General features: G+C 47.8%; 1 protein-coding gene and 2 long non-coding RNA genes across 7 annotated transcripts; 2 read left to right on the top strand and 1 right to left on the bottom strand.

Annotated features, from left to right (window-relative positions):
- The first annotated feature begins 412 nt into the window (after positions 1-412).
- fbp1a (fructose-1,6-bisphosphatase 1a) lies at positions 413-23,569 on the top strand. The gene is made up of 7 exons (XM_052479941.1): positions 413-729; positions 10,385-10,547; positions 14,678-14,770; positions 16,944-17,084; positions 17,909-18,046; positions 19,991-20,110; positions 22,721-23,569. The coding sequence occupies exons 1-7, from the start codon at positions 560-562 to the stop codon at positions 22,919-22,921; spliced, it is 1,026 nt and encodes a 341-aa protein (XP_052335901.1). The 5' UTR covers positions 413-559; the 3' UTR covers positions 22,922-23,569.
- Positions 743-7,860, bottom strand: LOC127911896 (uncharacterized). Of its 3 annotated transcripts, XR_008079801.1 has the most exons (7): positions 6,562-7,860; positions 5,273-5,353; positions 3,693-4,624; positions 3,382-3,509; positions 2,633-2,888; positions 1,510-1,631; positions 743-1,388 (listed from the first exon to the last, which is right to left on the bottom strand). It is a non-coding gene; the product is annotated as an uncharacterized LOC127911896 (long non-coding RNA). The 3 variants fall into 3 exon arrangements; XR_008079803.1 differs by lacking the exons at positions 743-1,388; positions 5,273-5,353 and having other exon boundaries at positions 1,515-1,570; positions 3,693-4,705; XR_008079802.1 differs by lacking the exons at positions 2,633-2,888; positions 3,382-3,509; positions 5,273-5,353 and having other exon boundaries at positions 3,693-4,705.
- Positions 18,112-19,980, top strand: LOC127911897 (uncharacterized). 3 transcript variants are annotated; one of them, XR_008079805.1, is made up of 4 exons: positions 18,112-18,380; positions 18,514-18,737; positions 18,850-18,933; positions 19,568-19,980. It is a non-coding gene; the product is annotated as an uncharacterized LOC127911897 (long non-coding RNA). The 3 variants fall into 3 exon arrangements; XR_008079804.1 differs by lacking the exon at positions 18,850-18,933 and having other exon boundaries at positions 18,514-18,793; XR_008079806.1 differs by lacking the exon at positions 18,850-18,933.
- Positions 23,570-27,049: the final 3,480 nt, after the last annotated feature.

A 27,049-nucleotide genomic window follows, 5' to 3' on the forward strand; every position in this document is an offset into this window, starting at 1 on the left:
GCTTCCAACTTTGTGACAAAGCGCGCACACTGTGCATTCACTCAGCTTCAGCTTGATTTCAGGCATGAGAGAGTCTATTATTTACCCTCCCATTCTAGCTACAGTGTCAGTTCAGTCCATTGTTGGTTACAGACGGCATTGTCCCCTACAAAGGACGCTGTGTTTTCCACCGAGAAGGTGCATGTGATGCAGGAACCCCTCTTTATACTTCTGTAGGTCATTTTTTTCAGTGGGAGGGGGGGTTCAGTAGGTGGCGGTAATGCACCATAGTGTTAGATGCCAACCACGGTAAACCCCACAGAGGAAGAAGCCTACCGCTTTTGCCCGTTTATGTCACGGGCCATAGACCGGTGTCCCACGGCTCAGCATAATCGAATAACCACCCGGCCGGCCACTCCTCTTTCCCTGTGCGCTTTCACTTCGGATTGGCTGTCCTGTCTTTACTACCCTCTCTTATCTCAAAGTTCCGTGTTAACAGTCAGGCATTTCATTGTTTGATTTGTAGTCAACATTATCATTCAGGACTCTTCTGGCCCGCCGCTCTACGATCTTTGCAGTCATGTCTGACCGAGGCTCTTTTGATACCAACGTGGTGACTTTAACCCGGTTTGTGCTGGAGGAAGGGAGGAAAGCGAAGGGGACAGGGGAGCTCACTACCCTGCTCAACTCGATGTGCACGGCCGTCAAAGCCATCTCCACAGCCGTGAGGAAAGCTGGCATCGCCAACCTGTAAGTAATTATCATCACACTTAGCAGGCATGCCTTCAACAAAATAGGACTTGTCTGTCTCTCTCTCTCATTGGAGAGACAATTTACACACTGAATGAAGTTTCAGATGCACCATATCCACGTAAGGGGGTTGGTGGGAAGTTGGGGAGGACGGGCTCGCGGGAATGGCTGGAACGGAATCAGTTGAATGAGAGGCAGACCGCAGGGAAACTTACGCCATTCAAATTCAAGTCGAAATACCTATTCAAATGTGGCTGAAACGAATAGCCTGTCATTGAACCAATTGCACTTTATGGCAGCGAGGTGCGGGATCCACTTGCAAAACAAGATTTCACCCAATGGGACAAACACCCTGCATGCAGAGTTCTGTAAGATTCTCCTACATGTCCAGAGGAAAACTACAATCAATGTACGCAGGGCAGAATTAGGCCAATATCCATTAATAATAACTAAAAAGAGAGCAATTCAGTTTTGTTAACATCTAAAATACAGTCCCCTCATCCAGTGAGTCCCGAGGCTGAGTTCACTAACCTGTTCTACTAACACACTGAAGCCTCAGTCCCCTCATCCAGCTGGTCCCGAGGCTGAGTTCACTAACCTGTTCTACTAACACACTGAAGCCTCAGTCCCCTCATCCAGCTGGTCCTGAGTTCACTAACCTGTTCTACTAACACACTGAAGCCTCAGTCCCCTCATCCAGCTGGTCCTGAGTTCACTAACCTGTTCTACTAACACACTGAAGCCTCAGTCCCTCATCCAGCTGGTCCTGAGTTCACTAACCTGTTCTACTAACACACTGAAGCCTCAGTCCCCTCATCCAGCTGGTTCTGAGTTCACTAACCTGTTCTACTAACACACTGAAGCCTCAGTCCCCTCATCCAGCTGGTCCTGAGTTCACTAACCTGTTCTACTAACACACTAAAGCCTCAGTCCCCTCATCCAGCTGGTCCTGGGGCTGGAGTTCACTAACCTGTTCTACTAACACACTGAAGCCTCAGTCCCCTCATCCAGCTGGTCCTGAGTTCACTAACCTGTTCTACTAACACACTGAAGCCTCAGTCCCCTCATCCAGCTGGTTCACTAACCTGTTCTACTAACACTGAAGCCTCAGTCCCTCATCCAGCTGGTCCTGAGTTCACTAACCTGTTCTACTAACACACTGAAGCCTCAGTCCCCTCATCCAGCTGGTCCTGAGTTCACTAACCTGTTCTACTAACACACTGAAGCCTCAGTCCCCTCATCCAGCTGGTCCTGAGTTCACTAACCTGTTCTACTAACACACTGAAGCCTCAGTCCCCTCATCCAGCTGGTCCTGAGTTCACTAACCTGTTCTACTAACACACTGAAGCCTCAGTCCCCTCATCCAGCTGGTCCTGAGTTCACTAACCTGTTCTACTAACACACTGAAGCCTCAGTCCCTCATCCAGCTGGTCCTGGGGCTGAGTTCACAACCTGATCTACTAACACACTGAAGCCTCAGTCCCCTCATCCAGCTGGTCCTGGGGCTGAGTTCACTAACCTGATCTACTAACACACTGAAGCCTCAGTCCCCTCATCCAGCTGGTCCTGAGTTCACTAACCTGTTCTACTAACACACTGAAGCCTCAGTCCCCTCATCCAGCTGGTCCTGAGTTCACTAACCTGTTCTACTAACACACTGAAGCCTCAGTCCCCTCATCCAGCTGGTCCTGAGTTCACTAACCTGTTCTACTAACACACTGAAGCCTCAGTCCCCTCATCCAGCTGGTCCTGGGGCTGAGTTCACTAACCTGTTCTACTAACACACTGAAGCCTCAGTCCCCTCATCCAGCTGGTCCTGGGGCTGAGTTCACTAACCTGTTCTACTAACACACTGAAGCCTCAGTCCCCTCATCCAGCTGGTCCTGGGGCTGAGTTCACTAACCTGTTCTACTAACACACTGAAGCCTCAGTCCCCTCATCCAGCTGGTCCTGAGTTCACTAACCTGTTCTACTAACACACTGAAGCCTCAGTCCCCTCATCCAGCTGGTCCTGGGGCTGAGTTCACTAACCTGTTCTACTAACACACTGAAGCCTCAGTCTCCTCATCCAGCTGGTCCTGAGTTCACTAACCTGTTCTACTACCACACTGAAGCCTCAGTCCCCTCATCCAGCTGGTCCTGGGGCTGAGTTCACTAACCTGTTCTACTAACACACTGAAGCCTCAGTCCCTCATCCAGCTGGTCCTGGGGCTGAGTTCACTAACCTGTTCTACTAACACACTGAAGCCTCAGTCCCCTCATCCAGCTGGTCCTGAGTTCACTAACCTGTTCTACTAACACACTGAAGCCTCAGTCCCCTCATCCAGCTGGTCCTGAGTTCACTAACCTGTTCTACTAACACACTGAAGCCTCAGTCCCCTCATCCAGCTGGTCTTGAGTTCACTAACCTGCTCTACTAACACACTGAAGCCTCAGTCCCCTCATCCAGCTGGTCCTGAGTTCACTAACCTGTTCTACTAACACACTGAAGCCTCAGTCCCCTCATCCAGCTGGTCCTGAGTTCACTAACCTGTTCTACTAACACACTGAAGCCTCAGTCCCCTCATCCAGCTGGTCCTGAGTTCACTAACCTGTTCTACTAACACACTGAAGCCTCAGTCCCCTCATCCAGCTGGTCCTGAGTTCACTAACCTGTTCTACTAACACACTGAAGCCTCAGTCCCCTCATCCAGCTGGTCCTGGGGCTGAGTTCACTAACCTGTTCTACTAACACACTGAAGCCTCAGTCCCCTCATCCAGCTGGTCCTGAGTTCACTAACCTGTTCTACTAACACACTGAAGCCTCAGTCCCCTCATCCAGCTGGTTCTGGGGTTCACTAACCTGTTCTACTAACACACTGAAGCCTCAGTCCCCTCATCCAGCTGGTCCTGAGTTCACTAACCTGTTCTACTAACACACTAAAGCCTCAGTCCCTCATCCAGCTGGTCCTGAGTTCACTAACCTGTTCTACTAACACACTGAAGCCTCAGTCCCCTCATCCAGCTGGTCCTGAGTTCACTAACCTGTTCTACTAACACACTAAAGCCTCAGTCCCCTCATCCAGCTGGTCCTGAGTTCACTAACCTGTTCTACTAACACACTGAAGCCTCAGTCCCCTCATCCAGCTGGTCCTGAGTTCACTAACCTGTTCTACTAACACACTGAAGCCTCAGTCCCCTCATCCAGCTGGTCCTGAGTTCACTAACCTGTTCTACTAACACACTAAAGCCTCCTGATCAGAACATCCAATCAATCAGAATAAACCAAATTATAACACAATTAAATCAAAACTACATTGCTTATTGGGAAGCACAAACACAAAGCAAAATGCAGGGCTATCTGTCCCTAAATCGACAGTACACTGTGGCTAACTATTTGACCATGGTTACTGATCAAAACCTTAGAACATCTTGAAAGTACAGGCTCAGTGAGCACAGCCTTGCCATTGAGAAGGGTAGACACAGGAAAACCTGTCTCCCTGTAGAGGAAAGGCTGTGTAACCACTGCACCACAGCAGAACCTGGCTCCCTGTAGAGGAAAGGCTGTGCAACCACTGCACCACAGCAGAACCTGTCTCCCTGTAGAGGAAAGGCTGTGTAACCACTGCACCACAGCAGAACCTGTCTCCCTGTAGAGGAAAGGCTGTGTAACCACTGTACAACAGCAGAACCTGGCTCCCTGTAGAGGAAAGGCTGTGTAACCACTGAACAACAGCAGAACCTGAGACAGAGCTGCATTTCCTGACAAAATGTCAAAAATATAGAATAATTGTCTTTTCCCCAAATTTGAATCCCTTATTGACGGTTTCAAAGACCTCTCTGATGAGAGCAGGCTCCCATCCTGTTGGGGGAGGATGCAGAGAGCTGTGGGTTGGCAGAGCACTACATTGAAGACCTCTCTGATGAGGATAGGCTACCCGTCCTGTTGGGGGAGGACACAGAGAGCTGTGGGTTGGCAGAGCACTACATTGAAGACCTCTCTGATGAGGACAGGCTACCCGTCCTGTTGGGGGAGGACGCAGAGAGCTGTGGGTTGGCAGAGCACTACATTGAAGACCTCTCTGATGAGGACAGGCTATCCGTCCTGTTGGGGGAGGACACAGAGAGCTGTGGGTTGGCAGAGCACTACATTGAAGACCTCTCTGATGAGGACAGGCTATCCGTCCTGTTGGGGGAGGACACAGAGAGCTGTGGGTTGGCAGAGCACTACATTGAAGACCTCTCTGATGAGGACAGGCTATCCGTCCTGTTGGGGGAGGACGCAGAGAGCTGTGGGTTGGCAGAGCACTACATTGAAGACCTCTCTGATGAGGGTAGGCTATCCGTCCTGTTGGGGGAGGACGCAGAGAGCTGTGGGTTGGCAGAGCACTACATTGAAGACCTCTCTGATGAGAGTAGGCTACCCGTCCTGTTGGGGGAGGACGCAGAGAGCTGTGGGTTGGCAGAGCACTACATTGAAGACCTCTCTGATGAGGACAGGCTACCCGTCCTGTTGGGGGAGGACGCAGAGAGCTGTGGGTTGGCAGCGCACTACATTGAAGACCTCTCTGATGAGGACAGGCTACCCGTCCTGTTGGGGGAGGACGCAGAGAGCTGTGGGTTGGCAGAGCACTACATTGAAGACCTCTCTGATGAGGACAGGCTACCCGTCCTGTTGGGGAGGACGCAGAGAGCTGTGGGTTGGCAGAGCACTACATTGAAGACCTCTCTGATGAGGACAGGCTATCCGTCCTGTTGGGGAGGACACAGAGAGCTGTGGGTTGGCAGAGCACTACATTGAAGACCTCTCTGATGAGGACAGGCTACCCGTCCTGTTGGGGGAGGATGCAGAGAGCTGTGGGTTGGCAGCGCACTACATTGAAGACCTCTCTGATGAGGACAGGCTATCCGTCCTGTTGGGGAGGACGCAGAGAGCTGTGGGTTGGCAGAGCACTACATTGAAGACCTCTCTGATGAGGACAGGCTATCCGTCCTGTTGGGGGAGGACACAGAGAGCTGTGGGTTGGCAGAGCACTACATTGAAGACCTCTCTGATGAGGACAGGCTACCCGTCCTGTTGGGGGAGGATGCAGAGAGCTGTGGGTTGGCAGCGCACTACATTGAAGACCTCTCTGATGAGGACAGGCTATCCGTCCTGTTGGGGGAGGACGCAGAGAGCTGTGGGTTGGCAGAGCACTACATTGAAGACCTCTCTGATGAGGACAGGCTACCCGTCCTGTTGGGGAGGACGCAGAGAGCTGTGGGTTGGCAGCGCACTACATTGAAGACCTCTCTGATGAGGACAGGCTATCCGTCCTGTTGGGGAGGACGCAGAGAGCTGTGGGTTGGCAGAGCACTACATTGAAGACCTCTCTGATGAGGACAGGCTACCCGTCCTGTTGGGGAGGACGCAGAGAGCTGTGGGTTGGCAGCGCACTACATTGAAGACCTCTCTGATGAGGACAGGCTATCCGTCCTGTTGGGGAGGACGCAGAGAGCTGTGGGTTGGCAGAGCACTACATTGAAGACCTCTCTGATGAGGACAGGCTATCCGTCCTGTTGGGGGAGGACACAGAGAGCTGTGGGTTGGCAGAGCACTACATTGAAGACCTCTCTGATGAGGACAGGCTACCCGTCCTGTTGGGGGAGGATGCAGAGAGCTGTGGGTTGGCAGCGCACTACATTGAAGACCTCTCTGATGAGGACAGGCTATCCGTCCTGTTGGGGGAGGACGCAGAGAGCTGTGGGTTGGCAGAGCACTACATTGAAGACCTCTCTGATGAGGACAGGCTATCCGTCCTGTTGGGGGAGGACGCAGAGAGCTGTGGGTTGGCAGAGCACTACATTGAAGACCTCTCTGATGAGGATAGGCTACCCGTCCTGTTGGGGGAGGACGCAGAGAGCTGTGGGTTGGCAGAGCACTACATTGAAGACCTCTCTGATGAGGATAGGCTACCCGTCCTGTTGGGGGAGGACGCAGAGAGCTGTGGGTTGGCAGCGCACTACATTGAAGACCTCTCTGATGAGAGTAGGCTACCCGTCCTGTTGGGGGAGGACGCAGAGAGCTGTGGGTTGGCAGCGCACTACATTGCTGCCTGTCATAAGATGAGAGACAGTGTCTGACAGACCAACCTGCACATGTCCTCTATACTTATTGTTCAGTGTATGGTGATTTTGACCCTTGGTTACTGTGGTTACTGTTGTCACGTTAACAAAATTGATAAATTCAAATAATATTGTAAATCTCCATAAGTAAGCTTTGGCAATATGTACATGTGTTACGTCAAGCGAATTGAATGGTATCAAACAGGTGGTTTGCTCCGTTCCAGCCATTCTAGTGAACCATTCTCCACTCAGCAGAGGGTAGCCTAGGCACTAAGGTTATCAGGCCGTTTGACCAATCATAGGTAAGGTATGTAGCTGTATTTTATGTACCTTCACATTCCATTTGATGTGGTATTTGTTTATTTTTATCTAACCTTTTATTTAACTAGACAAGTCATTCTTTTATTTACACAACATGGTAGCAACACATGACAACAACACAACATGGTAGCAACACAAAACATGGTACAAACATTATTGGACACAGACAACAGGACAAAGGTCCAGAAGGTGGTCCTTCTGTAGCACAGTTGGTAGAGCATGGCGCTTGTAACGCCAGGGTAGTGGGTTCGATTCCCGGGACCACCCATACGTAGAATGTATGCACACATGACTGTAAGTCGCTTTGGATAAAAGCGTCTGCTAAATGGCATATATTATTTATTATTATTATTATTATATTACTACAATACATCACACAAAGCTGCCACAACTGTCAGTAAGAGTGTCCATGATTGAGTCTTTGAATGAAGAGATTGAGATGACACTGTCCAGTTTGAGTATTTGTTGCAGCTCATTCCAGTCGATAACTGCAGTGAACTGAAAAGACGAGCGACCCAGGGATGTGTGTGCTTTGGGGACCTTTAACAGAAAGTGACTGGCAGGACAGGCAGTAGGTATCTCAGATAGGGGGGCGTGAGGCCTAAGAGGGTTTTATAAATAAGCATCAACCAGTGGGTCTTGCGACAGGTATACAGAGATGACCAGTTTACAGAGGAGTATAGAGTGCAGTGATGTGTCCTGTAAGGAGCATTGGTGGTAAATCTGATGGCCAAATGGTAAAGAACATCTAGCCGCTCGACAGCACCCTTACCTGCCAATTTATAAATTACATCTCTGTAATCTAACATGGGTAGGAAGATCATGTGAATCAGGGTTAGTTTGGCAGTTGGGGTGAAAGAGGAGCGATTGCGATAGAGGAAACCATGTCTAGATGTAACTTTATCCTGCAGCTTTGATATGTGCTGAGAGAAGGACAGTGTTTTTGGTATACACAATCGCACTCACTTCCTCATTTCAAAATTGCAGTATCACACTTGGCACATATTTGGCACATATTTGGTTATCTTTACATGTGGTAATGTGGAGTTGTTTCTGTGAAAGAGCACTGGTCAACTAGAACCAGCACATCAACCGACAGGACTAATCTGTCTCTCATTAGAGACACATACAGTGGAAGTCTGAAGTTTACATACACCATAGCCAAATACATTTAAACTCAGTTTTTCACAATTCCTGACATTTAATCCTAGTAAAAATTCCCTGATTTAGGTCAGTTAACCACTTTATTTTAAGAATGTGACATTTATTTTTATTTATTTCATCACATTCCCAGTGGGTCAGAAGTTTACATGCACTCAATTAGTATTTGGTAGCATTGCCTTTAAATTGTTTACCTTGGGTCAAACATTTGTTCGTCTTCCACAAGCTTCCCACAATAAGTTGGGTGAATTTTGACCCATTCCTCCTGACAGAGCTGGTGTAACTGAGTCAGGTTCGTAGGCACATCTACACACAACACACCATAATGACATAACACCATAATGACATAACACCATAATGACATCCTAACACCATAATGACATAACACCATAATGACATAACACCATAATGACATCCTAACACCATAATGACATCCTAACACCATAATGACATCCTAACACCATAATGACATCCTAACACCATAATGACATCAACACCATAATGACATAACACCATAATGACATAACACCATAATGACATCCTAACACCATAATGACGAAGCAAAAACACCTTTTTTAGATTCTTATTTTTTATATATACATTTGCAAACATTTATGAAAAACGGTTTTTGCTTTGTAATTATGGTGTGTTGTGTGTAGATCATTTTTCCTCAGCAAGGTTTGAAATTATTATGTTTTAGTCAGACTGTCTGTGCTTGTTGCTGCCAATTTGCAGTCTACAAATGATTTGTAATTACGTTCCTGCACCACGACCATCCACTCCCCAAGGAAATTGGCCCCCAGCTGAATCGAGTTGATGATCCCCGGGATACGGCTTCGTATGAAATGTAGCCGAAATGCTGAGGTGACGTTGGCATGCACCTTAAAGGTGGTGCTGAGGTGACGTTGGCATGCACCTTAAAGGTGGTGCTGAGGTGGCGTTGGCATGCACCTTAAAGGTGGTGCTGAGGTGACGTTGGCATGCACCTTAAAGGTGGTGCTGAGGTGGCGTCGGCATGCACCTTAAAGGTGGTGCTGAGGTGACGTTGGCATGCACCTTAAAGGTGGTGCTGAGGTGACGTTGGCATGCACCTTAAAGGTGGTGCTGAGGTGACGTTGGCATGCACCTTAAAGGTGGTGCTGAGGTGACGTTGGCATGCACCTTAAAGGTGGTGCTGAGGTGACGTTGGCATGCACCTTAAAGGTGGTGCTGAGGTGACGTTGGCATGCACCTTAAAGGTGGTGCTGAGGTGACGTTGGCATGCACCTTAAAGGTTAGGAGGTTAGGAGGTAGCGGTGGTTAGGAGGTAGCGGTGGTTAGGAGGTGGTTAGGAGGTGGCGGTGGTTAGGAGGAGGTGGTTAGGAGGTAGCGGTGGTTAGGAGGAGGTAGCGGTGGTTAGGAGGAGGTAGCGGTGGTTAGGAGGAGGTAGCGGTGGTTAGGAGGAGGTAGCGGTGGTTAGGAGGTGGTAGCGGTGGTTAGGAGGTGGTTAGGAGGTGGTAGCGGTGGTTAGGATGTGGTTAGGAGGTGGTAGCGGTGGTTAGGAGGTGGTTAGGAGGAGGTAGCGGTGGTTAGGAGGTGGTTAGGAGGTGGCGGTGGTTAGGTGGTGGTTAGGAGGTAGCGGTGGTTAGGAGGTGGTTAGGAGGTAGCGGTGGTTAGGAGGTGGTTAGGAGGTAGCGGTGGTTAGGAGGTGGTTAGGAGGTAGCGGTGGTTAGGAGGTAGCGGTGGTTAGGAGGTGGTTAGGAGGTAGCGGTGGTTAGGAGGTGGTTAGGAGGTAGCGGTGGTTAGGAGGTGGTTAGGAGGTAGCGGTGGTTAGGAGGTAGCGGTGGTTAGGAGATGGTTAGGAGGTAGCGGTGGTTAGGAGGTGGTTAGGAGGTAGCGGTGGTTAGGAGGTAGCGGTGGTTAGGAGGTAGCGGTGGTTAGGAGGTGGTTAGGAGGTAGCGGTGGTTATGAGGTAGCGGTGGTGGTTAGGACGTAGCGGTGGTTAGGAGGTAGCGGTTCTGTCTCTCCCCTGGTTGACAGGTATGGCATAGCGGGCAGCACCAATGAGATGGGTAGTGGGTACTAATTGCATCTCCTCTCGTCTTCCCAGGTATGGCATAGCGGGCAGCACCAATGTGACGGGGGACCAGGTGAAGAAGCTGGACATCCTGTCTAACAACCTGGTTATCAACATGATCAAATCCTCCTTCACATCCTGTGTCCTGGTGTCAGAGGAGGATGACACAGCCATCATAGTAGAACCAGACAGACAGGTAACTAACGCTGTTGTCCTGGTGTCAGAGGGATGATAGTAGAACCAGACAGACAGGTACTAACGCTGTTGTCCTGGTGTCAGAGGGATGATAGTAGAACCAGACAGATAGGTAACTAACGCTGTTGTTCTGCTGTCAGAGGGATGATAGTAGAACCAGACAGATAGGTAACTAACGCTGTTGTTCTGGTGTCAGAGGGATGATAGTAGAACCAGACAGACAGGTAACTAACGCTGTTGTTCTGGTGTCAGAGGGATGATAGTAGAACCAGACAGGTAACTAACGCTGTTGTCCTGGTGTCAGAGGGATGATAGTAGAACCAGACAGACAGGTAACTAACACTGTTGTCCTGGTGTCAGAGGGATGATAGTAGAACCAGACAGACAGGTAACTAACGCTGTTGTCCTGGTGTCAGAAGGATGATAGTAGAACCAGACAGACAGGTACTAACGCTGTTGTCCTGGTGTCAGAGGGATGATAGTAGAACCAGACAGACAGGTAACTAACGCTGTTGTTCTGGTGTCAGAGGGATGATAGTAGAACCAGACAGACAGGTAACTAACGCTGTTGTCCTGGTTCTGGTGTCAGAGGGATGATAGTAGAACCAGACAGACAGGTACTAACGCTGTTGTTCTGGTGTCAGAGGGATGATAGTAGAACCAGACAGACAGGTAACTAACGCTGTTGTTCTGGTGTCAGAGGGATCATAGTAGAACCAGACAGACAGGTACTAACGCTGTTGTTCTGGTGTCAGAGGGATGATAGTAGAACCAGACAGACAGGTAACTAACGCTGTTGTTCTGGTGTCAGAGGATGATAGTAGAACCAGACAGACAGGTAACTAACGCTGTTGTTCTGGTGTCAGAGGGATGATAGTAGAACCAGACAGACAGGTAACTAACGCTGTTGTCCTGGTGTCAGAGGGATGATAGTAGAACCAGACAGACAGGTAACTAACGCTGTTGTTCTGGTGTCAGAGGGATGATAGTAGAACCAGACAGACAGGTAACTAACGCTGTTGTCCTGGTGTCAGAGGGATGATAGTAGAACCAGACAGACAGGTAACTAACGCTGTTGTTCTGGTGTCAGAGGGATGATAGTAGAACCAGACAGACAGGTAACTAACGCTGTTGTCCTGGTGTCAGAGGGATGATAGTAGAACCAGACAGACAGGTAACTAACGCTGTTGTTCTGGTGTCAGAGGGATGATAGTAGAACCAGACAGACAGGTAACTAACGCTGTTGTCCTGGTGTCAGAGGGATGATAGTAGAACCAGACAGGTAACTAACGCTGTTGTTCTGGTGTCAGAGGGATGATAGTAGAACCAGACAGGTAACTAACGCTGTTGTTCTGGTGTCAGAGGGATGATAGTAGAACCAGACAGACAGGTACTAACGCTGTTGTCCTGGTGTCAGAGGGATGATAGTAGAACCAGACAGACAGGTAACTAACGCTGTTGTTCTGGTGTCAGAGGGATGATAGTAGAACCAGACAGACAGGTACTAACGCTGTTGTTCTGGTGTCAGAGGGATGATAGTAGAACCAGACAGACAGGTAACTAACGCTGTTGTCCTGGTGTCAGAGGGATGATAGTAGAACCAGACAGATAGGTAACTAACGCTGTTGTTCTGGTGTCAGAGGGATGATAGTAGAACCAGACAGACAGGTACTAACGCTGTTGTTCTGGTGTCAGAGGGATGATAGTAGAACCAGACAGACAGGTAACTAACGCTGTTGTCCTGGTGTCAGAGGGATGATAGTAGAACCAGACAGGTAACTAACGCTGTTGTTCTGGTGTCAGAGGGATGATAGTAGAACCAGACAGACAGGTAACTAACGCTGTTGTCCTGGTGTCAGAGGGCTGATAGTAGAACCAGACAGGTAACTAACGCTGTTGTTCTGGTGTCAGAGGGATGATGGTAGAACCAGACAGACAGGTACCTAACGCTGTTGTTCTGGTGTCAGAGGGATGATAGTAGAACCAGACAGACAGGTAACTAACGCTGTTGTTCTGGTGTCAGAGGGATGATAGTAGAACCAGACAGACAGGTAACTAACGCTGTTGTCCTGGTGTCAGAGGGATAATAGTAGAACCAGACAGACAGGTACTAACGCTGTTGTTCTGGTGTCAGAGGGATGATAGTAGAACCAGACAGACAGGTACTAACGCTGTTGTTCTGGTGTCAGAGGGATGATAGTAGAACCAGACAGACAGGTAACTAACGCTGTTGTCCTGGTGTCAGAGGGATGATAGTAGAACCAGACAGGTAACTAACGCTGTTGTCCTGGTGTCAGAGGGATGATAGTAGAACCAGACAGGTAACTAACGCTGTTGTTCTGGTGTCAGAGGGATGATAGTAGAACCAGACAGACAGGTAACTAACGCTGTTGTTCTGGTGTCAGAGGGATGATAGTAGAACCAGACAGACAGGTAACTAACGCTGTTGTCCTGGTGTCAGAGGGATGATAGTAGAACCAGACAGACAGGTAACTAACGCTGTTGTCCTGGTGTCAGAGGGATGATAGTAGAACCAGACAGACAGGTAACTAACGCTGTTGTCCTGGTGTCAGAGGGATGATAGTAGAACCAGACAGACAGGTAACTAACGCTGTTGTCCTGGTGTCAGAGGGATGATAGTAGAACCAGACAGACAGGTAACTAACGCTGTTGTTCTGGTGTCAGAGGGATGATAGTAGAACCAGACAGGTAACTAACGCTGTTGTTCTGGTGTCAGAGGGATGATAGTAGAACCAGACAGACAGGTAACTAACGCTGTTGTTCTGGTGTCAGAGGGATGATAGTTACCCGTCTGTCTGGTTCTACTAACGCTGTTGTCCTGGTGTCAGAGGGATGATAGTAGAACCAGACAGACAGGTAACTAACGCTGTTGTCCTGGTGTCAGAGGGATGATAGTAGAACCAGACAGACAGGTAACTAACGCTGTTGTTCTGGTGTCAGAGGGATGATAGTAGAACCAGACAGACAGGTAACTAACGCTGTTGTCCTGGTGTCAGAGGGATGATAGTAGAACCAGACAGACAGGTAACTAACGCTGTTGTTCTGGTGTCAGAGGGATCATAGTAGAACCAGACAGACAGGTAACTAACGCTGTTGTTCTGGTGTCAGAGGGCTGATAGTAGAACCAGACAGACAGGTAACTAACGCTGTTGTCCTGGTGTCAGAGGGATGATAGTAGAACCAGACAGACAGGTAACTAACGCTGTTGTTCTGGTGTCAGAGGGATGATAGTAGAACCAGACAGACAGGTAACTAACGCTGTTGTCCTGGTGTCAGAGGGATGATAGTAGAACCAGACAGGTAACTAACGCTGTTGTTCTGGTGTCAGAGGGATGATAGTAGAACCAGACAGGTAACTAACGCTGTTGTTCTGGTGTCAGAGGGATGATAGTAGAACCAGACAGACGGGTAACTAACGCTGTTGTCCTGGTGTCAGAGGGATGATAGTAGAACCAGACAGACGGGTAACTAACGCTGTTGTCCTGGTGTCAGAGGGATGATAGTAGAACCAGACAGACAGGTAACTAACGCTGTTGTTCTGGTGTCAGAGGGATGATAGTAGAACCAGACAGACAGGTAACTAACGCTGTTGTTCTGGTGTCAGAGGGATGATAGTAGAACCAGACAGGTAACTAACGCTGTTGTCCTGGTGTCAGAGGGATGATAGTAGAACCAGACAGACAGGTAACTAACGCTGTTGTCCTGGTGTCAGAGGGATGATAGTAGAACCAGACAGACAGGTAACTAACGCTGTTGTCCTGGTGTCAGAGGGCTGATAGTAGAACCAGACGAAGGTTAGTTATTGGACCAAAGGTTATTCAAATTCTGGCAGCATTGCTGTTAAGAGCAGGGGGGGGGGGCAACCCACCAGAAAGTCCACATTTTGGTTCTATCCCTGCACTGAAGAGCATAATACAAATTATTATTTTTATCTGGTGTCCGTGAGGTGTGTTTTGACTCCCCTGGTCTCTCCTCCAGGGTAAATACGTGGTGTGTTTTGACTCCCCTGGTCTCTCCTCCAGGGTAAATACGTGGTGTGTTTTGACCCCCCTGGTCTCTCCTCCAGGGTAAATACGTGGTGTGTTTTGACTCCCCTGGTCTCTCCTCCAGGGTAAATACGTGGTGTGTTTTGACCCTCTGGATGGTTCCTCCAACATCGACTGCTTGGCTTCCATCGGCACCATCTTTGCTGTCTTTAGGAAGGTCTGTATTCTATAGGCTTCTCTACAGGAACCATATCTCACCTTGTTTTTAACCAGACAGAAGGTAAACTCAGCGGTCAGTGTGTTTGTATGTATGTGTTCTATAAAGTGCTTTGAGACCTAATGTATTTAGCTTCTACTTTTTCTTGCCACTGTATGTGAACCCTTTGGAATTACCTGGATTTCTGCATACAATTTGATCTGGTTTTCATCTAAGTCACAACGATAGACAAACACAGTGTGCTTAAACTAAAACACAGAAATGATACATACTTTTTACAACCGATACAATGATTAAATTATGTGAACCCCCTAATAGCTAATGACTTCTCCAAAAGATAATTGGACTCAGGAGTCAGCTAACCTGGAGTCCAATCAGTGAGATGAGATTGGAGATGTTGGTTAGAGCGGCCTTGCCCTATAAAAACAGTCAACATTTGTTTGCTATTCACAAGGAGCATTGCCTGATATCAACCATGCCTCGAACAAAAGATCTCAGAAGACCTAAGATTAAGAATTGTTGACTTGCATAAAGCTAGAAAGGGTTACAAAAGTATCTCTAAAAGCCTTGATGTTTGTCAGTCCACGGTAAGACAAATTGTCTATAAATTGAGAAAGTTCAGCACTGTTGCTACTCTCCCTAGGAGTGGCCATCCTGCAAAGATGACTGCAAGAGCACAGCGCAGAATGCTCAATGTGGTTAAGAAGAATCCTAGAGTGTCAGCTAAAGACTTACAGAAATCTCTGGAACATGCTAACATCTCTGACGAGTCTATGATACGTAAAACACTAAACAAGAAGTGTGTTCAGGGCAGGAGACCACGGAATAAGACACTGCTGTCCAAAAAAAACATTGGTGCAGGTCTGAAGTTTGCACAAGTGCACCTGGATGTTCCACAGCGCTACTGGCAAAATATTCTGTGGACAGATGAAACTACAGTTGAGTTGTTTGGAAGGAACACACAACACTATGTGTGGAGAAAAAAGGCCCAGCACACCAACATCAAAACCTCATCCCAACTGTAAAGTCTGGTGGAGGGAGCATCATGGTTTGGGGCTGCTTTGCTGTCTCGGGCCTGGATAGCTTGCTCTCATCGAAGTGCCCCAGGACTACCTGACATGATGACTCCTTGCTGTCCCCAGTCCACCTGACTGTGCTGCTGCTCCAGTTTCAACTGTTCTGCCTTATTATTATTCGACCATGCTGGTCATTTATGAACATTTGAACATCTTGGCCATGTTCTGTTATAATCTCCACCCGGCACAGCCAGAAGAGGACTGGCCACCCCACATAGCCTGGTTCCTCTCTAGGTTTATAATCTCTACCCGGTACAGCCAGAAGAGGACTGGCCACCCCACATAGCCTGGTTCCTCTCTAGGTTTCTTCCTAGGTTTTGGCCTTTCTAGGGAGTTTTTCCTAGCCACCGTGCTTCTACACCTGCATTGCTTGCTGTTTGGGGTTTTAGGCTGGGTTTCTGTACAGCACTTTGAGATATCAGCTGATGTACGAAGGGCTATATAAATAAATTTGATTTGATCGAAGGAAAAATGAATTCCCATGTTTATCAAGACATTTTGCAGGATAATGTTTGGCTGTCTGTCAACAGGACAACGACTCAAAACACAAGTACATAAACAACAAAATGGCTTCAACAGAAGAAAATACACCCTCTGTAGTGGCCCAGTCAGAGTCCTGACCTCAACCCAATTTAAAATGCTGTGACCTCGAGAGCGGTTCACACCAGACATCACAAGAATATTGGTGAACTGAAAGAGTTTTGTAAAGAGGAACGGTCCTCAATTCCTCCTGACCGTTGTGCAGGTCTGATCCGCAACTAAAGAAAACGTTTGGTTGAGGTTATTGCTGCCAAAGGAGGGTCAACCAGTTATTAAATCCAAGGGTTCACATACTTTTTCCACCCTGCACTGTGAATGTTGACACGGTGTGTTCAATAAAGACATGAAAACGTATAATTATTTGCGTGTTACTAGTTTAAGCAGACTGTGTGTTTGTCTATTGTTGTGACCTATGACCCTAGATGAACATCAGATCAAATGTTATGACCAATTTATAAATCCAGGTAATTCCAAAGGGTTCACATCCTATTTCTTACCACTGTAGATGCATTTTAAATGATCAAATCAATCGACCAATAGTCCGGTGTGTGTTCCAGACGACAGAGGACGACCCGTGTGAGAACGACGCGCTGCAGCCCGGTAGGAACATCGTTGCGGCTGGATACGCCCTCTATGGCAGCGCCACCATGATGGTACTGTCCACTGGGCAGGGGGTCAACTGCTTCATGTTGGACCCGGTCAGTACACACCCACTACCGGGCAGGAAGTCAACTACTGTCCCCTTGAGTACCTTCCTCTACCCGCAGCTGTTATAACTCTTACTGGACCTTTCATTCATGTTAATGTATCCAGTGATTGGATTATTCATGTTAATGTGTCCAGCTGTCTGTCCGGTGATTGGATCATTCATGTTAATGCATCCAGCTGTCTGTCCAGTGATTGGATCATTCATGTTAATGTATCCAGTGATTGGATCATTCATGTTAATGTATCCAGTGATTGGATCATTCATGTTAATGTATCCAGTGATTGGATCATTCATGTTAATGTATCCAGTGATTGGATCATTCATGTTAATGTGTCCAGTGATTGGATCATTCATGTTAATGTGTCCAGTGATTGGATCATTCATGTTAATGTGTCCAGCTGTCTGTCCAGTGATTGGATCATTCATGTTAATGTACCCAGCTGTCTGTCCGGTGATTGGATCATTCATGTTAATGTGTCCAGTGATTGGATCATTCATGTTAATGTGTCCAGTGATTGGATCATTCATGTTAATGTGTCCAGCTGTCTGTCCAGTGATTGGATCATTCATGTTAATGTACCCAGCTGTCTGTCCGGTGATTGGATCATTCATGTTAATGTGTCCAGTGATTGGATCATTCATGTTAATGTGTCCAGTGATTGGATCATTCATGTTAATGTGTCCAGCTGTCTGTCCAGTGATTGGATCATTCATGTTAATGTACCCAGCTGTCTGTCCGGTGATTGGATCATTCATGTTAATGCATCCAGCTGTCTGTCCGGTGATTGGATCGTTTATATATCTCTCTGTCAGGCCATAGGTGAGTTCATTCTGGTGGACAGAGATCTAAAGATCAAACCGAAAGGGAATATCTACAGTCTGAATGAAGGATACTCCAAATACTTTGACCCCGCTGTCATGGAGTACCTGCAAAAGAAGAAGTTCCCCGAGGTACGTGCACACAAAGTAGTTCCGAGGTACATGCACACAAAGTAGTTCCCCGAGGTACATGGACACAAAGTAGTTCCCCGAGGTACATGGACACAAAGTAGTTCCCCGAGGTACATGCACACAAAGTAGTTCCCCGAGGTACATGGACACAAAGTAGTTCCCCGAGGTACATGCACACAAAGTAGTTCCCCGAGGTACGTGCACACAAAGTAGTTCCCCGAGGTACATGGACACAAAGTAGTTCCCCGAGGTACGTGCACACAAAGTAGTTCCCCGAGGTACGTGCACACAAAGTAGTTCCCCGAGGTACATGGACACAAAGTAGTTCCCTGAGGTACATGGACACAAAGTAGTTCCCGAGGTAATGGACACAAAGTAGTTCCCGAGGTACATGGACACAAAGTAGTTCCCGAGGTACATGGACACAAAGTAGTTCCCGAGGTACATGCACAAAGTAGTTCCCCGAGGTACATGGACACAAAGTAGTTCCCCGAGGTACATGGACACAAAGTAGTTCCCCGAGGTACATGGACACAAAGTAGTTCCCCGAGGTACATGGACACAAAGTAGTTCCCCGAGGTACATGCACACAAAGTAGTTCCCCGAGGTACATGCACACAAAGTAGTTCCCCGAGGTACATGGACACAAAGTAGTTCCCCGAGGTACATGGACACAAAGTAGTTCCCCGAGGTACATGCACACAAAGTAGTTCCCCGAGGTACATGCACACAAAGTAGTTCCCCGAGGTACATGGACACAAAGTAGTTCCCCGAGGTACATGCACACAAAGTAATTCCCCGAGGTACATGGACACAAAGTAGTTCCCCGAGGTACATGGACACAAAGTAGTTCCCCGAGGTACATGGACACAAAGTAGTTCCCCGAGGTACATGGGCACAAAGTAGTTCCCCGAGGTACATGGACACAAAGTAGTTCCCCGAGGTACATGGGCACAAAGTAGTTCCCCGAGGTACATGGGCACAAAGTAGTTCCCCGAGGTACATGGGCACAAAGTAGTTCCCCGAGGTACATGGGCACAAAGTAGTTCCCCGAGGTACATGGGCACAAAGTAGTTCCCCGAGGTACATGGGCACAAAGTAGTTCCCCGAGGTACATGGGCACAAAGTAGTTCCCCGAGGTACATGGGCACAAAGTAGTTCCCCGAGGTACATGGGCACAAAGTAGTTCCCCGAGGTACATGGGCACAAAGTAGTTCCCCGAGGTACATGGGCACAAAGTAGTTCCCCGAGGTACATGGGCACAAAGTAGTTCCCCGAGGTACATGGGCACAAAGTAGTTCCCGAGGTACATGGGCACAAAGTAGTTCCCGAGGTACATGGGCACAAAGTAGTTCCCGAGGTACATGGGCACAAAGTAGTTCCCCGAGGTACATGGGCACAAAGTAGTTCCCGACATGGGCACAAAGTAGTTCCCGAGTACATGGGCACAAAGTAGTTCCCCGAGGTACATGCGCACAAAGTAGTTCCCCGAGGTACATGCGCACAAAGTAGTTCCCCGAGGTACATGGACACAAAGTAGTTCCCCGAGGTACATGGACACAAAGTAGTTCCCCGAGGTACATGCACACAAAGTAGTTCCCCGAGGTACATGCACACAAAGTAGTTCCCCGAGGTACATGGACACAAAGTAGTTCCCCGAGGTACATGGACACAAAGTAGTTCCGAGGTACATGCACACAAAGTAGTTCCGAGGTACATGCACACAAAGTAGTTCCGAGGTACATGCACACAAAGTAGTTCCCCGAGGTACATGGACACAAAGTAGTTCCCCGAGGTTAGGCTTGCGATTATTTTCTCATAAACATCTAAAACTGGCAGTATACAGAACAGCTACAATGGTGAAATGTCCCCCTGTTCTTGGCTAACCATTTAGACTGTAACTGTGTTTGTGGGTCAGGTGCTAACCCTTACTCTGTGTCTCAGGATGGCAGTGCCCCGTACGGTGCCCGCTATGTGGGTTCTATGGTAGCAGACGTCCACAGGACCCTGGTCTACGGAGGAATCTTCCTCTACCCTGCTAACGTCAAGAGTCCCGAGGGAAAGGTGGGCCCTGACCTCTAACCCTCTCAAGGGGAAAGATGGGTCAAGATGTTGTAGCTTTGTGTCCTGGCTTGTTTAGTTTCCTAATGTGGAGGGTCACAATGTGATCAATGTGTGTTCATCTCCTCTATTGCTGAAAGCAGAAGAGCTGGAGCTGAAATAGGAAACGGAGGTGGTGTTCATGTCACAACAGTGATGTCTTCAGAACAGGGACGGTTGTGTGTAAGGATGTGGTTCTGTTGAATAATATATTTATTATTGTCCCCTAACACCCCTCCCCTAACCCTAACACCCCTCCCCTAACCCTAACACCCCTCCCCTAACCCTAACACCCCTCCCCTAACCCTAACACCCCTCCCCTAATTGGAGTAAACTAATGGATAACAATACTTAGGCTTCTACTTCCAATTTATACAGAACAAAACAAATTAACTCAACATGTACAGTGTTGGTTCCATGAGCTGAAATAAAAGATCACGGAAATGTTCCATACGCACAAAACGCTGATTTCTCTCATGTTTTCACCCGTTAGTGAGCATTTCTCCGTTGCCAAGATAATCCATCCACCTGACAGGTGTGGAATATCAAGAAGCATCTTAACACAGGTGCACCTTGTGCTGGGGACAATAAAAGGCCACTCTAAAATGTGCAGTTTTGTCACAACACACAACGCAAGTTGAGGAAGCGTGTGTAATACAATTTACGTCCGTACCCTCGCCCCGACCTGGGCACGAACCAGGGACGCTCTGCACACGTCAACAGTCACCCTCGAAGAATCGTTACCCATCGCTCCACTAAAGCCACGGCCCTTGAGGAGCAAGGGGAACCACTACATCAAGGTCTCAGAGCGTGACGTCACTGATTGAAGCGCCACTAGCGCGCACCACCACTAACTAGCTAGCCATTTCACATCTGCTACACGTGCAATTGGCATGCTAACTGCAGGAATATCCGCCAGAGAATTGAATGTGCATTTCCCTACCATAAGCCGCCTCCAACGTCATTTTAGAGCCCAGGACATCCACAGCTTCTTCACCTGCGGGATCATCTGAGACCAGCCACCTGGACAGCTGATTAAACTGAGGAAGATTTCTGTCTAATCAAGCCCTTTTTGGGAAAAAGTCATTCAGGATTTGGTTGTGCCCCTGCCCAGTCATGTGAAATCCATAGATTAGGGCCTAATGAATGTGTTGATTCATTTCCTTTATATGAACTGTAACTCAGTAATATCATTTCATGGTGTATATACTAAAAACAAGCCATGTGAGGACAGCACCAAAACAAGTGGTCTAATCTTTCTAAATCTACAGAGCTGGGATGGTTGTATCCTCATAAATCAATTAGTATATTTGGTATTTTCTGGTTAAACTGAAATTGCAACCAACTTCCTATGGCTCGTTTAAAAAATAGAGATATTCAGGAGATTATTTCGTTATCAAATAACTGTGTGAGAGGTTGTAATCTGACTAAATGGGAAAAGGTCATTCTTACTAATTTGCTGGAAAACCAGTTTGGATTTAAGTATGACTAAAGCCTTTAGTGGTCTAATGCTTTAATACTTAATCATTTCTGCCCTCCGAATTCATTATATAAATAGGCCCGTTAAATTTTTTCTGGCTTGTTCCAAATAAGTGGAATATATTTTTGCTCCTAATTTAAACATGTCGTTAGGTGTAGGCAGGACCATAAGTAAACTGGGATATGACTAAAGAATGAATTAGGGTGATTTGTTGTTAACTTAATATTAAAATCTACTGTAGTGAGATCATTACTTTCTTTTGGGATATGAATAACGAGACCCACATCACCATCAGACCATGGATACAATGACAGCTTTGTTTTTTAAGCCCTGAATCTCCCCTTTTATTATTGTTGGATCTGATTTTAATATAATAAATAGATATGCTGATAGCGGACAACCTTGTTTTTCTCCTCTTGACAATTTAATACTTTCTGAGATGTAGCCATTAGTTACTATTTTACTATACATAACTTATACAATGGGTTAAAGAGATTCTCAATTTAAAATAGTCCAGGCATGTATATATAAGTTCCAGTTGTCTTTTCAAAGTCTGCTATGAATACCAGGCCATTATGAACACCTGCTCTTTCCATGACAGACTGACCAGGTGAATCCAGGGGAAAGATATGATCCCTTATTGATGTCACCTATTAAATCCACTTCCTTCAGTGTAGATGAAGGGGAGGAGACATGTAGATGAAGGGGAGGAGACATGTACATGAAGGGGAGGAGACCAGGTTTAAAAATCCTTCTTTAATCTGAGACAACTGAGACATGGATTGTGTTCAGAGGGTGGATGGACATGACAAAAGATTTAAGTGGGTTATGGTAATAGGTGCCGTGCCAGGTGCTTCAGTTGGTGTCAAGAACTGCAACAGTTCTGGGGGTTTCAAACTCAACCGTTTGAGTTGTGTATCAAGAATGGTCCACCACCCAAAGACCATCCAGCTAACTTGAAACAGCTGTGGGAAGCATGAGTCAACATGGGCCTGTGGACACCTTGATGAATTGAGGCTGTTCTGAGGGGAAAAGGGGGGTGAACTCAATATTAGGAAGATATTCTGTAATATTAAGTGTTCTCTGTGTTCTAGCTGCGTCTGCTGTATGAGTGCAACCCTATGGCGTTCATCATCGAGCAGGCGGGCGGTATGGCAACCACAGGAAGTCAGAACGTCCTGGACATTCAGCCAATCAACATCCACCAGAGAGTTCCCGTGGTGCTGGGGTCACCTAGTGACGTCCAGGAGTACCTGGATATATACCAAAAACACCAGGCCAACAATGGTAACTAGGGACCGCACACACCAGGCCAACAATGGTAACTAGGGGCCGCACACACCAGGCCAACAATGGTAACTAGCGACCGCACACACCAGGCCAACAATGGTAACTAGCGACCGCACACACCAGGCCAACAATGGTAACTAGGGTCCTAGTAACGAGGGACCAAGCAGGTACACACTCCCTATGTAAAGACCCATTATAAACCAAGAGACCAAAGATCCTCTATAAGACTCAACGGGATCAGCATGCTGTTGACATTACATTACATTTAAGTCATTTAGCAGACGGACCAAGTGACCAACGATACACCAACACTCCATCAACCACTAGACTAGACCAAAGATACACCCTCATGCCTCACCACCCAGACCAAAGAATAAGTAAACCAAGATAGCCACCAACTACTTCCCATCCTGGACCAGGAACTGAAGGGGAAGAGACCATTTTACCTCGTATTCCTTCATTGTCATTTATTTTCAAAGAATTTGCAGTACCTTCTCAGACCACTATGGGGAACCAGTGTGTGAAATATTTATCAGTACTCCTAAATGTCAGACAGACCTAATGTTACCTCTATGCAGTATATAAGATATGTGCCTTGAAACAGATATTGTTTGGGATGATGAAGCATGTGAATAATAAACCTTGGTGGTGCTGTACCAAACAGAATTGTTGTATCTCATTTCACCACACAACACCAGCGGCACGTGCAGCAGGATGCTTTGGAACGATCAGATAGAAATATGCTTACGTACAACAAACATATCGATGACTTGTAGAGGATCTCTTTTCATGGCATTTCTATCTGCAACGTTTGGCTAATGAACCCTGGAGTCAGATGGTCTTAAATGAACAGCAAAGATAAACCACACTGATAGGCAGCCCACAGTACACTGATTGTCTAACAACATAACACGGTGTCTCGTGAACCAATGATTCTCACAACTTTAGGTCCAGTAAACTCAAGAGACCAATAGTTTTCAGATGAGGACACATTGTACACTAGAGCAGCGGTCCCCAACCACAGGGCCGCAGACCGGTATCGGGGCGCTGCACATTCACTACCGTGCCGCACAGAAAGGATAACTAATTTAAAATTACAATTCTATGCTATTTATGCAGTAATTACATTGCACTTGGTGCAGATAAAGTGTCTGCATTCAAAGCCAAATAGGAACTGTGGTTGACGGCGAGTGGACAGGGGCATATTTGACATGTTCCAAACAGCAGGGTTTTGGGAGAGACAGACTGGGCCGTCCGTCTCCCAGCTGGTGCGCGATCATCTAGCTTCACAGTCAACGGAGCTTGAGCGCTACTTCCCAACCGCCAAAGACCCACGAAGGAGAAGGAATGGATCCGCGATCCTGTTCCCCCAGACACAGTGAGTCAACCGCTGTTCCCCCAGACACAGTGAGTCAACCGCTGTTCCCCCAGACACAGTGAGTCAACCGCTGTTCCCCCAGACACAGTGAGTCTGCTTCACTCTCAACCCCTTCAGTGATATTCGATGTGAAGTCTTGTCTAGTGAAAAGTTGCAATCTCAGAGAAGTATTTAAGACAGACAGTCATCAAACAGACCCGACAGTCATAGCATCATGATTCAAGGTGTCATTACAATCCCTGGCCCTGTTAAAGACCTTTTAACTGTGTGGAGCTTTCCTCATCAATGAATGGTTGCTATGTTGGTGTAGGTAACAGGGCGATGTCTCTATAGTCCAGTAGCAGCAGACTTCACATGCACATCCTCCTGGCATGGACTCATCCAGGGTCTAACACTGGGAACAGCCACCCTGTGATGCTCGGGTACGGTTTCTTGGACATAGATAAAGTCCTGGAAGAAATCATTTTCAATTGAGATTCTCCATTAAGCTTGTTTTTAAGTCCATGACTAGGCCTAATCCGTGTCAGGACCCCCCTTCCAATAGCTAACACTGATATAATGACGGAATATTAAACTGACATAGGCCTATTCTACAGAGAAACACCTCTCTCAATGTTTGAGCAACAACAGTATAATGTTGCTCACTTGTCTTGCATGATAAGGAAGTGGTCTGTGTTTAACTTCTGTCTTAGCAAAGAGCAGTCACACACACAAACACACATACGCCCGGCTGTCTGTCACAAAAGGTCTTCTGTCACTAGATACCCCCTCCGTCCTGAGGTTCATCCATGCGGTAGGAATTAAGAAGACCTTCTCTGTAACAGCCACACACAGTTCTACTGTCCTTGTGGGGACCTAGAGTTGATTTCCATTCAAAATCCTATTTAACCGAACTCTAATCCTAACCTTAAACCTAACTCCTAAGCCAATTGTCTTTGTGGGGTCCTGGGAAATGTCCCCAGGAGGGAAAATGTCCCTTGTTTTTGTGGCGACTTTCCCAGGGGACTTGGATTATAACTCTGAGATCGACACAGATGTGGGGACTCGGTTTGTCATGGAGACGGGTCACCACGTCAAGGGGTCTCTGCCTGGCCGGTTCCCCTCTCTCCACTGGGATTCTCTGTCTGGCCGGTTCCCCTCTCTCCACTGGGATTCTCTGCCTGGCCGGTTCCCCTCTCTCCACTGGGATTCTCTGTCTGGCCGGTTCCCCTCTCTCCACTGGGATTCTCTGCCTGGCCGGTTCCCCTCTCTCCACTGGGATTCTCTGTCTGGCCGGTTCCCCTCTCTCCACTGGGATTCTCCACTGGGATTCTCTGCCTGGCTGGTTCCCCTCTCCACTGTCTGCCTGGCCGGTTCCCCTCTCTCCACTGGGATTCTCTTTCTGGGATTCTCTGCGGTTCCCCTCTCTCCACTGGGATTCTCTGCCTGGCCGGTTCCCCTCTCTCCACTGGGATTCTCTGCCTGGCCGGTTCCCCTCTCTCCACTGGGATTCTCTGCCTGGTCCCCTCTTTCCACTGGTTCCCCTCTTTCCACTGGGATTCTCTGTCTGGCCGGTTCCCCTCTTTCCACTGGGATTCTCTGCCTGGCCGGTTCCCCTCTTTCCACTGGGATTCTCTGTCTGGCCGGTTCCCCTCTTTCCACTGGGATTCTCTGCCTGTCAGGTTCCCTTCTTTTCACTGGGATTCTCTGCCTCTGACCCTATTACAGGGGCTGAGTCACTGACTTACTGGGGCTCTCTCATGCCGGAGGGGTGCGTCACTTGAGTGGGTTGAGTCACTGACGTGATCTTCCTGTCTGGGTTGGCGCCCCCCTTGGGTTGTGCCGTGGCAGAGATCTTTGTGGGCTATACTCGGCCTTGTCTCAGGATGGTAAGTTGGTGGTTGAAGATATCCCTCTAGTGGTGTGGGGTCTGTGCTTTGGCAAAGTGGATGGGGTTATATCCTTCCTGTTTGGCCCTGTCCGGGGGTATCATCGGATGGGGCCACAGTGTCTCCTGACCCCTCCTGTCTCAGCCTCCAGTATTTATGCTGCAGTGGTTTGTGTGTCGGGGGGCTAGGGTCAGTTTGTTATATCTGGAGTACTTCTCCTGTCTTATCCGGTGTCCTGTGTGAATTTAAGTATGCTCTAGTTCTCTCTTTCTTTCTCTCTCTCTCGGAGGACCTGAGGCCTAGGACCATGCCTCAGGACTACCTGGCATGATGACTCCTTGCTGTCCCCAGTCCACCTGGCCGTGCTGCTGCTCTAGTTTCAACTGTTCTGCCTGCTGCTATGGAACCCTGACCTGTTCACTGGACATGCTACCTGTCCCAGACCTGCTGTTTTTAACTCTCTAGAGACAGCAGGAGCAGTAGAGATACTCTGAATGATGGGCTATGAAAAGCCAACTGACATTTACTCCTGAGGTGCTGACCTGTTGCACTCTCGACAACTACTGTGATTATTATTATTTGACCATGCTGGTCATTTATGAACATTTTAATATCTTGGCCATGTTCTGTTATAATCTCCACCCGGCACAGCCAGAAGAGGACTGGCCACCCCTCATAGCCTGGTTCCTCTCTAGGTTTCTTCCTAGGTTTTGGCCTTTCTAGGGAGTTTTTCCTAGCCAACGTGCTTTTACACCTGCATTGCTTGCTGTTCGGGGTTTTAGGCTGGGTTTCTGTACAGCACTTTGAGATATCAGCTGATGTAAGTCAATTTGATTTTAATTGAAGGGGTGGACAGTAGCGTTGACCCAGTTGATTCTCAGTCTGCT

The sequence above is a fragment of the Oncorhynchus keta genome, chromosome 25 (assembly GCF_023373465.1).
Source record: "Oncorhynchus keta strain PuntledgeMale-10-30-2019 chromosome 25, Oket_V2, whole genome shotgun sequence".
NCBI classification, from domain to species: domain Eukaryota; kingdom Metazoa; phylum Chordata; class Actinopteri; order Salmoniformes; family Salmonidae; genus Oncorhynchus; species Oncorhynchus keta.

Bases quoted from the DNA above. Each gene is read 5' to 3' on its own strand.
- fbp1a (XM_052479941.1), top strand. From the start codon at position 560: ATGTCTGACCGAGGCTCTTTTGATACCAACGTGGTGACTTTAACCCGG. The intron at 730-10,384 runs GTAAGTAATTAT...TCGTCTTCCCAG, and splicing joins AAAGCTGGCATCGCCAACCT to GTATGGCATAGCGGGCAGCA. The intron at 20,111-22,720 runs GTGGGCCCTGAC...TCTGTGTTCTAG, and splicing joins TCAAGAGTCCCGAGGGAAAG to CTGCGTCTGCTGTATGAGTG.